This window comes from Gossypium hirsutum, chromosome D05 (genome assembly GCF_007990345.1).
Source record: "Gossypium hirsutum isolate 1008001.06 chromosome D05, Gossypium_hirsutum_v2.1, whole genome shotgun sequence".
NCBI lineage: Eukaryota > Viridiplantae > Streptophyta > Magnoliopsida > Malvales > Malvaceae > Gossypium > Gossypium hirsutum.
The window spans coordinates 58,306,022-58,322,053 of NC_053441.1; the positions used below are offsets into that span (position 1 = coordinate 58,306,022).

The following is a 16,032-nucleotide window of genomic DNA, read 5'->3' on the forward strand; positions in this document are numbered from 1 at the left end:
TGCCTCTGTCGCTGGCACCTTTGATGCTGCATGTGGCAAGCCCATATTTTTGCTTTTTTTTTTTATTTTTTAACTCTGTTTTATTTTGGTAAATAAAAAAATGTGTACTATTTTGGTTTTTTTAATTTTTTTTATTATTTTAATAAAATACCCAACCTCAAATTCTTTTTAAAAAAAGTAATTTTAAAATTACTTATTAAAAATATTATTAAAAAAATATATTTGAAAATTGTCACCTCCTTGGGAAAGAAGCAGCTATCAGAACTTCTCATTAGTCAGGCATTCTCTTCTCCCTCTCTGTTTCAGAAAAGTATCATTACAAAAGCAACGACAAAGAGATCATCCAACATTTTACACCTTCATTTCCTCATAGCCATTTTTCAGTAGTACTCCTTTACCAGAGACATATAAGTTGGATTTCCTTGATAATATGTTTTTGGGTTCTTGGCGGTGAGTTGGGAGAAAGGGTTTCTCTGATTTTATATTTATGTCAGCTAATTTTTTTAAAAAAAAGTGTCAGAGAATACTAAAAACAGTAGAACGTTAAAGAATGTCATGTGTAACCCAGAATGGTTGGGATTCTTTGTTATTGTAATGTGTTTACTTATACAGGCAGAGAAGTAACATAACTTTGTGAGCCATGGAGCCAGTTGACATGGAGAAGGACATTTCTCAACTACACCCTGCTGATCCTCTCCCTTTTGCCAGAAGGTGGTTGAGGTTCCTTCCCATTTTTCTTTCCATAGCTTAGCTGATGATATGGGATAAAGTTACTTCATTTTTTTTATCTACTATGTCAGAAGCTAATGTAAGAAGTTGCGATGTTTTCTGCTTTTGTTTGTTTATGCAACAGCTATCAGCTTGAAGCATTAGAGAAAGCTATCAAGCAAAACACAATAACTTACTTGGAAACTGGATCTGGCAAGACAATGATCGCCATCATGCTTCTCCGCAGCTATGCCCATCTTATTCGCAAGCCCTCACCTTTTTTTGCTGTCTTCTTGGTTCCCAAAGTTGTCCTGGTTAAACAAGTGTGTCAAATAACATATCTTTCTTTCCAATTCATGCCATTATCAATGTTGTTTTTAGAAAAAGTTTTTGATTTGTTGTATCTCTTCTGATTTACATAATGATTAGCAAGCTGATGCTGTGGAAATGCATACGGACTTGAATGTTGGAAAGTATTGGGGAGATATGCAGGTCGACTTTTGGGACGGGGAGAAGTGGAAGCAAGAAATAGATAAATATGAGGTGGGGTTTTCTATATATGGATCATTTAGTTGATATGGTGGTGATTCAGAGCAAATACTTTCTTTTATTCATCATGTTGATTATGTATGTGCTATGTGATGTGTGATGTACTGGATACTTCACTGACATTTTCTTTAATATGTTTTACATAATGTTTTCAGTTTCCAAGTAACTGTCCATTTTTCTTCTTTCTTATATATGGTACTTTCTTCTATTCATCATGTTGATTATTTATGTGCTATGTGATGTGTGATGTACTGGCTACTTCACTGACATTTTCTTTAATTTGCTTTACATAATGTTTTCTGTTTCTAAGTAACTGTCCGTTTTTCTTCTTTCTTGGATATGGTACATGCAGTTAGCAATAACATGTATTTCTCATTGACAGGTGCTTGTGATGACACCTCAGATTTTACTTGATGGATTGAGGCATAGCTTCTTCAAGATAAACATGATAAAGGTTTTGATAATTGATGAATGCCACCATGCCCGAGGAAATCACCCTTATGCCTCTATTATGAGAGTTAGTTGTCTTTCTATTCATCTTTCATTAGATTTTAATTTTGTTTACCATAAGCATCATCATGATTCTCATCATATATATATGAATGCTTTATTGTATGTTTTATCTTATTGATCTTATGATAGTTTTCCACAAAATTTATATGTATGGTAAAATGTGGAAAGCTGTGCATTTAACTATGTTTAATTAAATTGTATACATTGACGGCTCATACTTATAGAGCTGTCAAAATGTTGTTTTCTATCTTTTACCTTAAGTGTGTTTTACTTCTTTATAGCTATAGCCAGACATGATTTTTATGTTGTCATATTGCTCAACGATTTCTTTTCGTTATAGGAATTCTATCATCGCCATTTAGAAGCTGGTGCATCTAATCTTCCTAGGATTTTTGGGATGACTGCTTCTCCTATAAATTCAAAAGGTGATATTTTCAAGCTTTTAGTTTAGTTATTGGTTATATGTGTTCCTTTTTTTTTTAAAATAGTATTTGAACTTTTTTCCCTCTCTATTACCTTAGGGGCAAACTCTGCTGATAGCTATTGGCAGAAGATCCATGAATTGGAGACGATTATGAACTCAAAGGTCCTTTTTTTTTTTTTTTTCTGTTCATTACAGATTTAATGCTTCTGTTGATGATTTAATCTTTTGAGACATAAGTGTGTCATTCATGGAAGATGACATTTCAATATTTACATGGTATGTTTTCCTCTATTGAAGGTGTATACATGTGAAAGTGAATCAGTGCTTGCTCAGTTTGTTCCATTTTCTACTCCAAAGTTCAAGTTTTACCAACATATGGAAATTCCAAATGTTCTATATGCACACTTGGTAGAGGAATTGACTGTTTTGAAAGTAAAGGTGCGAATTCATTGGTGAAATCTTTTGCTATGTAGCCAGTTTAATGTGAGAAATTTCCTCTCTTCTACGAGTGACTTTTTACTAGTTACTAAATTTGGATTTTATTTTGGCTGCTGTATCCATAGTTAATACAACTTGCACTTAGCATTACAATTTTGTACCCATAGTTAATACAACTTGCACTTAGCATTACAATTTTGTATCCGTAGTACTAATTTAGTACTTGGGATGCAAAGAGGAGTGAAAATAGTGTTCTCATGGATTATTATCTATCCTACTGGGTGTTAGTTGAAATTTGAAGGTGTGAATGTGATTCTTTTGTTCATACTTCAATATGCATTTTTCGTTTCCTAGTAGGATACTGAGTATTGACAATTGATGCCCTGATTTTTAGCATGAATGTTCGTTGGATAATTTGGATCTTGAAGCTTCTGCAGCAGAATCTACAAGAAAGAAACTATCAAAGATACATTCAGCTTTAATACATTGTCTACATGAGCTTGGTGTTTGGTTGGCTTTAAAGGTACCTTTTTAGCCAAATATTTTTGCCAAAGTGCAATATATGTATATCATCAAGTCTGTTCATTTGTAATAGGCTGCAGAGTGCTTTTCATGTTATGAAAGTGAGCATCTTATGTGGGGGAAATTGGATGTCTTTGGCGAGAAAATTATTAGGAGCTACAGTGTGGATGCTTTTCATGCAATTGAAACATGCATGCCATCTGGTACTTGTATTTTCCTCTAAGGGTGAGTTAATAATATGTTGTGTTTATCATTTTTCTTAAATATCTTCCGTTTTTATGTTCCCCCAAATAGGTCTGGATTGGACCATAGCTAATGATGTTAAAGGCAGTGTGGCTGCTGGGTTTCTTACCACAAAAGTTTTATGCCTTATTGAATCTCTATTTGAATACAGGTAGCATGGTTATTACTGATAATAGTTTTATGCGGTGTTCTATCAGTTTACCAAGTGCTAATATAGTATTGCCTCCTTTGAAAGTTATCTTTCTGCTTTCCGATTATTTAAAGTTTATTTTGGGACGATAGTCAGCTTCATTAATATATTTAATACAACAAAGATTAAAGAATGGTTTGATGTGTTTTTTTCACTCTGGTTGTTAAGCATAAATAACTATAGGCAATGAGGCCATCAATACAGATGTATAGAGGATTTTAAGGAATGAATTTGACAAAATTGATCCACAAACCTCTTCATTCCATCTCCCTTATTTTTGCTTTTCATCATTTGTGACATTTTGTTATGTGCAATAATGCAGGGTGTTGAAGGACATAAGATGTATAATTTTTGTTGAGAGGGTTATAACAGCTGTTGTGCTTCAATCGCTATTTAGTGAATTACTTCCCAGGTACAGTAATTGGAAGACTAATTACATTGCGGGAAATAACTCTGGATTGCAGAATCAGACAAGGAAAAAACAAAACGAAATTGTAGAAGAATTCCGCAAAGGCATGGTATGTCACGTACAATAGATAAATAATATATCAGTTATCCATTCGAATGATGGTTTTCCATTCCTGCAGGTTAACATAATCGTTGCAACTTCAATTCTTGAAGAAGGCTTGGATGTTCAATCATGCAACCTAATTATCAGATTTGATCCTTCACCAACAATTTGTAGTTTCATACAGTCTCGAGGACGTGCTAGAATGCAGAACTCAGATTATCTATTAATGCTGAAGAGGTAATAATTTATGTTTCTAATCCTTGCCAAATATCATTTCTCAAGTTTTAAAGATCTTTAGTACTAGTGCTGCCATGGATGACTTTTTTTCCTTTTTCTTTTTATATATAAGGTTACCATTAAAACACCTTCAAAAGTATTATGCACTCACATTTGGTAAAAAGCATTTGGAATCCTATTAATTTGCTTGATTTTATACTTTTGAGGGCCTTAACAATGCTCTGGTTTGATTATTGTAGTGGGGACTTTTCTACACATTCTCGACTGAAGAACTATCTTACTAGTGGAGATGTAATGAGAAAGGAATCTTTACGCCATGCATCCAATCCTTGTTCTCCTCTTAGTAAGGGCTTAGATGATGAAGAGTTTTACCAAGTTGCGAGTACAGGGGCATGTATGACTCTTAGTTCTAGTGTTGGTCTAATGTACTTCTATTGCTCACGTCTCCCTGCAGATGGGTTAGTGATTATTAATATTGGTTGTTGCACATTCTGTTAATATTTAATGACTTATTTCTTCCTTTTTATTTAGTTAGGGCCTTATTCATGGCTTAATAGTTTTTACTTCTTTCTTGTATTTGTTTGTTCTCTCTAGGTATTTTAAACCTATTCCGAGGTGTGTTATTGACAAGCAAATGGGGCTTTGCACCCTCCTCCTACCCAAGAGTTGCCCTATACAAACTGTTTGTGTTCAGGGTAATATAAAAAACCTAAAGAAAATAGCTTGCTTTGAAGCATGCAAGAAACTCCATCAAATTGGTGCTTTAACAGACAATCTTGTTCCTGATATTGTTTTTGAAGAAAATGATGTGGAAGAATTTGGTAATAATAATGCATGTCTTTATTTTCTTTTTATCCAATAATTAATGTATGTAATTTCAAGATATTTAAAGTCGTTAGAAGAAGTATCTGATTTTCCTTTATTTTATTTAATTATTTGATTTGTAGAAAAGGAGCCCTATAATGATGATCAACCTATTTTCTTTCCACCTGAACTAGTGAATAAGGGTTCACTGGACTCCATGACAAAGTACTACTGCTATTTAATGGAGTTGAAGCAGAACTTTGATTATGAGGTTCCTGTTCATAACATCATGCTTCTTGTCAGGAATCAGTTTGACATGGATGAAAAAAGTGTGAATATTGAGTTAGAAGTTGACAGGGGCACATTAACAGTTAACATGAAATATATTGGACTAATACGTCTTAATTCTGACCAGGTACTATATATATTTTAAATTTTATTATTGTTCTAGGGTGATAAGAATAGAAAATATATTGTAATGCGTTCAACGTTTTAACATTTTACCCTCTGTGCGCTTTTTCCATTTTGGTAGGTTATCTTATGTAGAAGGTTTCAGCTTGCAGTTTTTCAAGTACTTATGGATCGTAAAGCTGAAAAGTTGGCAGAGGTGTTATGTGACCATACCTTGGGGAATAATTCCGAAATTGATTATCTACTCCTCCCATCAAATTATGTGGGCCAGAGTCCTCTGATTGATTGGTTGTCAGTTACTTCTGTCACATTTTCTTATGAAAAGGCCTGGAAGAATCATGTGAACTGCAATGCTGGTATGATACAGACCAAAAGCAGTCTGGTGTGCACTTGCATGGTCCAAAATTCGTTGGTCTTTACTCCTCATAATGGTCATGCTTATATTATCAGTGGTCTTTTAACTAATATAAATGCAAATTCACTTTTGAGGTTGAGTGATGGACGCTTAATGACTTACAAGGAGTATTATGAACAACGGTAAGCATTTCTTTAGTAATTTTCCAAAGAATTAATGTGAACATGTGATGCTTATGTTTCTGGTTATTAACTCAATTCTCATGTGACATTACAGCCACAGTATCAATTTCTGTTATAGTGAAGTCTCTTTCCTTGCTGGGCGACATATTTTCCCTGTGCAAAATCACATTCAAAGGTGCAGAAAACAAAAAGAGAAAGGCATGTTGTCTCTTATCATCTTGCCTTTTAGAGATTAGTAAGGATAGCTTTAGATGATCTTTGCAATTGAATTCAACTGTTAAGAACAATTTTCATATTGGAAGATTTTTTGTAGAGAAATTAAGATTTTCGTAATATCTGGTACAAAATTGATTTTGTCCAAGTGTTCATACCGGTTCAGTTTATTTTAATATTAATTTTTTTTTATTTATGTTGCAGAATCAAGTAATGCATTGGTAGAATTGCCTCCTGAGCTTTGTTGTGTAGTAATGTCTCCCATATCGGTTAGCACATTTTATTCATTCACATTTCTTCCGTCAATCATGCATCGACTCGAGTCTTTGCTCCTTGCTACCAGCTTGAAAAAGATGCATTTGGATCATTGCGTGCAAAATATTGCGATTCCAACCATGAAGGTGAGCTAGCATACTTTTGAATTCCTCTTTTCAGAGCCACCTATGCTTTACAGAAATATGTATTACATCTTAAAATTATCTGCTGTAGTATTATTGAGAAAACAAACAGTATGTATAACATCCTTGTGATATGTACTGTTAAGTGTTGCATTTTATATGTTGTGTTTGACTTGGCTCAACTATGCTTGGTAGGTTTTGGAGGCAATTACAACCAAAAAATGCCTAGAAAACTTTCATTTGGAATCACTAGAGACTCTTGGTGACTCTTTTTTGAAGTATGCTGTTTGTCAGCAGCTTTTCAAAAAATATCAAAATCATCATGAGGGCCTTCTTAGTATTAGGAAGGACAAAATTATTTCGAATACGGCTCTGTCCATGCTAGGATGTGACAAGAAACTTCCGGTTAGTTGTCTTCTAGATATTTATTTAATTTATCCAATTGTGTTGTTATATAGTCAGTTCTCTCTTTAATATGCTTTGGAAACTGCAGGGGTTTATCCGTGATGAGCCTTTTGATACCAAAGATTGGATGATTCCTGGTTATAATTGTGGAAATTACTCATTAAATGAGGAAACACTGTGTAATGCAAAAAAAATATATGTTAGAGGGAGAAGAAAGCTAAAGTGTAAGAAGGTTGCTGATGTTGTTGAGGCACTTATTGGTGCATACCTTAGCACGGGAGGCGAAGCAGCTGGATTACTATTTTTGGATTGGATCGGTATAAGTATTGATTTCACAAATATACCATATGAAAGACATTTTAAAGTGCGGGCCGAGAAGTTTGTTAATGTCCAGCACTTTGAGTCCCTTCTACACTATTCATTCCAAGACCCTTCTTTGTTGGTGGAAGCATTAACCCATGGTTCTTATATGCTTGCTGAAATTCCAGGTTGTTATCAGGTGATAATCTGCCATACGAATGACACATTAATGGTGCAATTTTTTTTTCATTATCTGTATCTTAATGTCTTATAATTATAGGTAGTTGGTTCCGTTTTCTCTTTCAAGTTTAAATTGACCATAATTAATACTTTTTCCTTGCAGCGGCTGGAATTTCTAGGGGACTCCGTTTTAGATTATCTTATTACTCTGCATTTATATAATAAATATCCTGGGATCACGCCAGGATTATTAACGGATCTTAGGTCAGCATCTGTTAACAACAATTGCTATGCATTATCAGCTGTAAAGGCTGGATTTCATAAGCACATTCTCCAAAGTTCACAGAAGCTTTACAAGGATATAAAAGAAACCGTTGAAAGTTTTCAGGAATTATCGTTGGAATACACTTTCGGCTGGGAATCTGAAAAATCTTTCCCCAAGGTTTGCATTAGATTACGATTACCACTCTTGACTTGATTATTTACATAGCAATGCTTGCTTATCAGAGTTTTCTCCTTATTTCGTGAAGCAGTGTAGAGTAATGGGTTCTTAAAAGCATTATTTTTATCACCATTGCTCTCGCTTAGAGCATATATCATTGTTGTGAATGTTTCTTAAATGATCTAATTATGACAGGTACTCGGTGACGTGGTGGAGTCACTTGCTGGAGCTATTTTTGTTGATTCAGGATACAAGAAGGAAATCGTATTCCAGAGTATAAGGCCACTGTTGGAGCCCATGATTACTCCAGAGACTATGACGGTTCACCCTGTCAAAGAGCTATATGAGCTCTGTCAAAAGGAGCATTATGAACTAAGAAAAGCCATTGTTTCACAAGAGGACGGCATTTCTTCTATTACGATAGAGGTTGAAGCAAATGGGAAGGTATTCAAGCACACATCCACAGCTTGTGATAAGAAGATGGCCAAGAAACTGGCTTCCAAAGAAGTTTTGAAGTCTCTAAAGGGAGCCAATTTTAGCTAGATTTTGCATTTGACCTGAGCTGAGATCAAACATCTATTACATTGCAGTAGCTTTAGCAAAGATTGAAAACATGGGGGACTCAACTTGCAGAAGAGTATTTGGGTTACCTTCCTCAACCAGGGTACCTTGATTGAGAACAAATACTTTGTCCACATTCAAACTGTTCAAATAGGATGTGCGATTGTGATCACTGTCATTCCTCAAAGGAAAAATATGATCCTTTATGGGTGAAGGGTTTCATAAGTACTTTCTTTTCAAGTTTAGCAATAAACTTCAAATGTCACTGACTGCTCTCACTTGTTTGACAAACCCTTTGCAGGGGACAAATGATGATATGATTGGTTTCATGGGAAGAGATTATGGGGACTTTCAAAGGAAAAATATGATCCTTTATGGGTGAAGGGCGGTGACCATTGCAACCTGGAAACTTTCCCCAAGTACATTAAGCAAGTACGCAAATTCATAAAGCTTGATGGAGAGGATTTTGATTTCGAAACCGGCTAAAGAACATACTTCTACCCCAAGCATTATAGAATCTAAACACTGAAAATGCTTGAGATTGAAGACAAAGAAGATACTATTTGTTCCCAGTTCACCACCTCTATAATCTGTTATTGTTTATTCAAAATTGAGAACACTTTTGATGATAAATTGCCAAATACTAAAATATGTGGTTCCAGACACTACATCAGGAACTTCCATGGTTGGAATTTGTTTACCTACGTAACTGACCTCAACTAATAGAAGTCCTCTATTGAGTGGCATGTAAAATTATGAGGACTTATAGGTAACGTTTACTAGGGTTTGTGTTTGTAGAATTTTTTTTTTCCTTGACAAGGACTTTTGCAATTCTGTGTTAAATTAAACTCTAAATTGGGATAAGTAGCAATTGGCCGCTATCATGTTTTCAACGGGTTGAGAGAAAGTGAAAAGAGGAAATTTAGGAATTGGAGAAATCAAGCCCTAGATTGACAATGCAAAAGGAACAAGCAAATGAGAAACTTGATGGGCTTAATTAAGATGGACTTAACAAGAAAGACAAGCAATGAAGGAATAAAGTATGGAATAAGAGGAGTTTTGATCTTATTAACTTGAATCTGCAATTTAGGAAACGAGCCAGAATGGTTTGGCCTCAGCGGGTTAAGGCAGTTATGAGTGTATGTTAGGTTTCGATCCGTGCTTTCTGTGATAGGCGTCATTCGGACATGTGTTTGAGAAAAATGAGAACATGTTTTAAATCTCGATCTGATGAGCATCGTGTCAAGTGCTGTTCATGACATTCTTTTAGTTGGATGCAAGTTTTGGCTCAGAGAGGTAGTTGGAGATTGCTTTATGTAACTAGGCGTCGAGAGGATCAAGATGCGTCTAGCAACAATAAAAGTACAATTGCGATCCATGTCAATTGTACCTTGCTTTGATTAAGTATTTGGTTGTACTTAAGTGTTTAATTATCATTAGAATTTCTGACTTGGGGGTTGTGGATTTGCTAGTGATGTTTCTGAGATAAAGCGAGTTAGCTAATAGTAACTCCGTTAGAAATATTGTTTGGATTGCATTGAAATCAGAGTCGTGCAGTGATAGTGTAACCCTAGAATTTCTTAATTTTGTTTTTGTGAATTTTGACACAGATGTGTATCTGCTTCAATGGCTAAGTGTTTTGGATGTGTGTATAAGGTTTTAGGTTTAAGTTTCACTTTTGGCAAATTATGTTTTTTTTATCCTAGCCTTATCCCTATTAGGTGGGCTTATGTAATATTGTTTGTAAATTCATATTAGAATGAGAGTTAGTGGGTTAGTTAGTGGATAATGGAGGTTGAGATTTAGTAGGATGTTAATCAAATTATTTGATTTTTATTTTGTTTTTTCTCTCTCCTGTCGGAATTTTTGTTCAATTATGACTTTTTTTCCAAACTCTCAAGTTTTCTTTCTTCTCTTCTTCTCCATCTTTTTTGTCGTCCCCTTTCTTTTTCTTTCGATTGGGGTTATTTATTCCTACGCTGCTCAAACAAATTGTGGAGGGGGAAATTGATCTATTGTTGGGTATTTCGTAAGTAGCGCTTTATTCTGTTGATCTCGTTGTTCATTTCATAAATTTCTGTTGTGAAAGTATGTTTGTAATTACCCGAATGTTGGATTAATTGTTAGTTTTGGTTGAACGACTTAGAGGGATCTCAAGAAGCATTTAGTCCTTTAACGAGTTAGGTGTTAAGGAGCATCGTTTCGTCTAAGGTGAGCACTTCGGAATTGGGGATTTTAGTTCTTTAATCGTTTCGGTTTTTGAATGGGTATCTGATACGAGTCACAAAAGCCCAAATTCTTGAAGGCGAGGCCCAATAAACAAATTCCCAGCCCAATCAAGAAATCCGTACATACTTAGTTGAAAATCATGCCAAAATGTCAAAGCGCCCAATTTGCAAACATTTTATTTGTTAATTTAATTTTTTAGGCTCTAGAGATATTATATGTTAAATTCGGCCCAAAACAGCCCATGCTAGGCCGGAATTCTTTTATTATTTTTATTATTTAGGGTTAATTTTTAAGTTTTCTAATAAGGTTAGGATTAGTTTGAGGCCTATATAAGTGATGGCCGGCCACCTCCTTGTATTAACTTCTCAAACATATCAAAAATTTCAGATTTGTTTAAGTGCAGAATTCTCTTTGAGTTTTTCTTCAAGAATTCTCTCTTGGGTTTTCTTTAGAAGTTGTTTTAACAATATTTTGATTGTGGGAGCCATCTTCAGCTTTCTTCTTGCCATTGATATTCTTTGGAGGGGAGATTAGAGCCGTTTGAAGGGAGTTGTGAGATCTTTCGGGATTTCAAGGCTTCTCAGGACTTATCTTTTAATTTTTTGCTGTCAATTCTTTCTTTATTTCTGCTTGTGCCGAATCTTTATCTAATTTATTTGTTGTTCTTATTTTCAGCCTTTTTCTATCTTAACAATCAGTCAAAAATCCCCAATTTCTAGGGTTCTTGCTGATTTATCCATACTCTTTTTGGGAGAAATTAGATTGCCGAAATTTGGGGAAAATTATCTTGGTGTTCAATTGGGCAGAATCGCAACCTCCTTTAGGGTTTCAAGAACCCTTATTAACACTTATTTCTATTCTCAATTTTACTCTTTGCTGATTTGGACATTTTATTTCAGATCTGGAAATTCAAAGTTCTAATCTTTTAATTTTCTGTTTCGTTTCAGATCTGATTGTTTAGAGCTTTCATAGGAGTTTTCCGTGACTTGACGACTCGATCTTGGTCCGCGCGCAACCCTCTATCATTTGGTATCAGATTTTGGGCGTTTTGGGTGTTCTTGATTGATTTCTAAACTGATCTCAATTTTTTTAAAGCACAAACAGCAGTTTTACCCAGAAATTTTTTGAAAAAAAATTCATTTGAGTGGGTAAACGTTTTCCGATTGATCTAAAATTTTACATACATATTTTTGGCACTGTTATTGAATATAAAAAAATGTTTCCCGTAAAAAAATCAGTCAAAAAAGTCAAAAAATTGAAAAAAATATGAAATCCAATAAAAATTTTAAAAAATATTCAGCGGGTTGAATTTGGTGCCCAAACTTTCCATATCAAAAATTAAATATTTAAGGACATTCCAGATTTAATTTCGTGATTTTTTGAGATCAGGAACACCTCGAACGAAGTTGTCAAGTTACTCCGCAGTTTTTCGGGTTTTTCAATTTCAGCAATTTTTATTGATTCTTAGTTGTAGGTTTTCATTTGTTTTCCTTTATTATCCCTTTACAATATCTAAAACCTTCTTGTTTCTTGTGTTAGTAGGATTTAAACATGTGCACAATCCTTCCTCGGTGCAACACGAATCAATTGGTGTCTCGTCAGTTTTTGGTATCCTAGTGCAAATTAGGATTCTTTGTTAGTTCGGTTCATACACTTTCTAATTGGTTGATATAAACTCTACTAAAGAACTCACAAGACTGAATTCTACCTCATTGAGAATTTGATTTTCTTTTTGAGTGATTAACGGTGAGGTTTGCTAACTTTTCTTTTTGAGTGTTGAGTGTTTATTTTTTGCAGGTTTTTGGAAAATGTCTAAAGATGACCATAATGATACACTTATGAAAGTCCAACAACAGTTAGATGGACATGCTGCTGCAATCACACAAATAAATGCTACACTTCAAGCATTGAATACTACTTTGAATGAGGTGAGATTAAATCAAGAGCCTTAATATCGAGAGCCAATTAAAGAAGATATGGATAACCAGCCTCCTGCTCATAGGCATGGTCCTCGACGTGTCCCTAGAACTGATTATGATCTTCATGATCGTGGACAACCATCTTTGGCAAAACCAAAGAGCGAGCAGCAACGAGAACATCTCTTTCATACTCGCTGCCATGTACAAGGTAAGCTTTGTAGAGTTATTATTGATGGTGAAAGTTGCTCGAACGTAGCCAGCACGACGATGGTGGAAAAGCTTTGCTTAACCACTACCAAGCATCCACAACCTTATCAACTACAAGGGCTTAGCAACGAAGGCCAATTTAGGGTCACTCAACAAGTGCGCATCGCCTTTTCTATCGGTAAGTATCAAGACGAAGTTGTGTGCGACGTAGTGCCTATTCAAGCCTGCCATTTGTTGCTAGGAGAACCATGGCAACTGGATCAAAAGGTCACTCACGATGGTTGTAAAAATAGGTATTCTTTCAAGCATCAAGGAAGGAAAATCACCTTAGTGCCGCTCAGTCCGAAACAAGTCCATGAGGACCAAATCAAATTGAAAAATTCTGTTGTTAAAACAAGTGAGGAAAAAGAAAAAGAGAATGAAAAAGAGCAAAAAGAGATTGAGAGTGAAAAGGAATGTGAAACAGACAAGAAAATTGAAAAAGAAGTTGAAGAAAGAAGAGAAAATGAGTTAGAAAAAGAAACAAAAGAAAAAGACGAGGAAAGGGTAGTGAGGAATGTTTCCACTAACCAAGATATGAATTTTTCTTGTGTTGCTACATTTCAGGTTCCCGAAAGATAACTTTCAACTTCAATACCTCTCAAATGAAAGACGCTTTCATACGATCAACATAGGCAAAGATAAAATCACACTACATGAGCCCGAAGAGCTTCGACTACACTATGCCCCCAATGAGCGAAGGTTTGTAATAAATGGAAAAGGTAAATCGACCCTTATTATTCTACTTATAAAGTGGAATCAATTGCCATTAGTCCCGTTCGATCGAGGAAAGTCGAGTCCATTTGATTTTTCAAATTCGAGGACGAATCTTTTTGGGGAAGGGGGGAATGATACGAGTTACAAAAGCCCAAATTCTTGAAGGCGAGGCCCAATAAGCAAATTCCCAGCCCAATCAAGAAATCCGTACATACTTAGTTGAAAATTAGGCCAAAATGTCAAAGGGCCCAATTTGTAAACATTTTATTTGTTAATTTAATTTTTTAGGCTCTAGAGATATTATATGTTAAATTCGGCCCAAAACAGCCCATGCTAGGCTGAAATTCTTTTATTATTTTTATTATTTAGGGTTAATTTTTAAGTTTTCTAATAAGGTTAGGATTAGTTTAAGGCCTATATAAGTGATGGCCGGCCACCCCCTTGTATTAACTTCTCAAACATATCAAAAATTTCAGATTTGTTTAAGTGCAGAATTCTCTTTGAGTTTTTCTCCAAGAATCCTCTCTTGGGTTTTCTTTAGAAGTTGTTTTAACAATATTTTGATTGTGGGAGCCATCTTCAGCCTTCTTCTTGCCATTGATATTCTTTAGAGGGGAGATTAGAGCCGTTTGAAGGGAGTTGTGAGATCTTTCGGGATTTCAAGACTTCTCAGGACTTATCTTTTAATTTTTTGCTGTCAATTCTTTCTTTATTTCTACTTGTGCCGAATCTTTATCTAATTTATTTGTTGTTCTTATTTTCAGCCTTTTTCTATCTTAACAATCAGTCAAAAATCCTCAATTTCTAGGGTTCTTGCCGATTTATCCATACTCTTTTTGGGTGAAATTAGATTGCCGAAATTTGGGAAAAATTATCTTGGTGTTCAATTGGGTAGAATCGTAACCTCCTTTAGGGTTTCAAGAACCCTTATTAACACTTATTTCTATTCTTAATTTTACTCTTTGCTGATTTGGGGATTTTATTTCAGATCTGGAAATTCAAAGTTCTAATCTTTTAATTTTCTATTTCGTTTCAGATTTGATTGTTTAGAGCTTTCGTAGGAGTTTCCCGTGACTTGACGATTCGATCTTGGTCCGTGCGCAACCCTCTATTAGTATCCTTAATCAAATTATAGATTTTGGTGGTCTCGAGATTGCAATTGCTCCAAAAACGAACCAATTTTGTAACGATGACACGAGAAATCGAGGTCCGGCGAAAGCTAAAAATGGGGTCTGTCAACGCTACATGGGCGTGTGGCCGACCGTATGCGACACATGGCCGTGTGACAGTCGAGGGGCCACACGGGTTAGCCGAATTGGGTGCGTGGACCACACAGGCACGCCACACGGACGTGTGGGTTTTAAACCAGGCCCTGTGGGCCACACAGTCAATTTGGGCGTGTGGGCCATACAGGTATATGAACCCAAATTTTTGAAAATTTCCCTAAAGTTGCATAGGTCATTTTGATCGACTGTGGGCCTTCTGTAGGGTCAGTAAGGGCTAATTAAACCCTATTGTATGTGATCTGTTATTCTGATAGTCTGATCTAAGTAGGAAATTGATATATATGTCTAATTGTTCTATATAAGTATGTATGATTTTTGTACATGAGTATGCGAGGCATGTTATTTATGATAATATGTTATTTGATATCTGTTTCTATATACGGGGTGGGATTTGTATATGTGGAGGAAGTGTTCTGTACGGCGACATTTTGCCTATTTTCTGGCAGCTTGACTACATACTATTCTGTTGTGTCATTTAGACACTATATGGTGTGTAGGGATGGGTGGGTGTTTTAAACTCCACATGGGGTGATTGGATAGTCGGAGATGGTGTGTAGAGGATGGGGGTAGGATTCTGTATATATACTCTGACTATCTGATTTTGATATTTGTTTCTGTTAAGAATTTAGGTCTGAATCTATATATGTTCTGCAATCAAAAATTCTGTGTTTATTTGCATGACTATCTTATACATGTCATTCAATTTTCTATAATTCAAATGACCTAATCTATAATGCCATAAACAAAAAGATTCAACCATATAAGCAGAAATAATATTTTTATACTTATTAATAATATTGAGTTTGAACATATTCTCATACATATACCCTTTCCCTACAAAAATTTCTCCCTTAGACAAAATAAACTTATCTGCCTCAAAAACAAGTTTGAAACCAAACTTATTCAATAGACTTCCAGACACTACATTCTTTCTAACTTCTGGTACATAATACATTCTTTCTAACTTCTGGTACATAATATATATCATTTAAAGTTAAAACCTTTCAAGAAGTGAATTGTAGTTCAACAGACCCTTTGCATTTGATTGC

General features: G+C 35.1%; 1 protein-coding gene across 2 annotated transcripts; it reads left to right on the forward strand.

The window, feature by feature from the left end:
- Window positions 1–250: 250 nt before the first annotated feature.
- LOC107943956 (endoribonuclease Dicer homolog 2) lies at window positions 251–9,254 on the forward strand. 2 transcript variants are annotated; one of them, XR_005913052.1, is made up of 24 exons: window positions 251–450; window positions 613–711; window positions 854–1,031; window positions 1,138–1,251; window positions 1,640–1,774; window positions 2,111–2,195; window positions 2,292–2,356; window positions 2,492–2,632; window positions 3,027–3,155; window positions 3,228–3,357; window positions 3,449–3,548; window positions 3,910–4,105; window positions 4,175–4,335; window positions 4,575–4,793; window positions 4,930–5,156; window positions 5,283–5,554; window positions 5,672–6,087; window positions 6,182–6,285; window positions 6,505–6,701; window positions 6,894–7,103; window positions 7,192–7,602; window positions 7,747–8,025; window positions 8,221–8,689; window positions 8,888–9,254. XR_005913052.1 is itself a non-coding variant. In XM_041092295.1 (23 exons), the coding sequence occupies exons 2-23, from the start codon at window positions 641–643 to the stop codon at window positions 8,566–8,568; spliced, it is 4,188 nt and encodes a 1,395-aa protein (XP_040948229.1). In that variant the 5' UTR covers window positions 251–450; window positions 613–640; the 3' UTR covers window positions 8,569–9,254. The 2 variants fall into 2 exon arrangements, 1 of the variants encoding a protein (XP_040948229.1); XM_041092295.1 differs by having other exon boundaries at window positions 8,221–9,254.
- The last annotated feature ends 6,778 nt before the right edge of the window (window positions 9,255–16,032 follow it).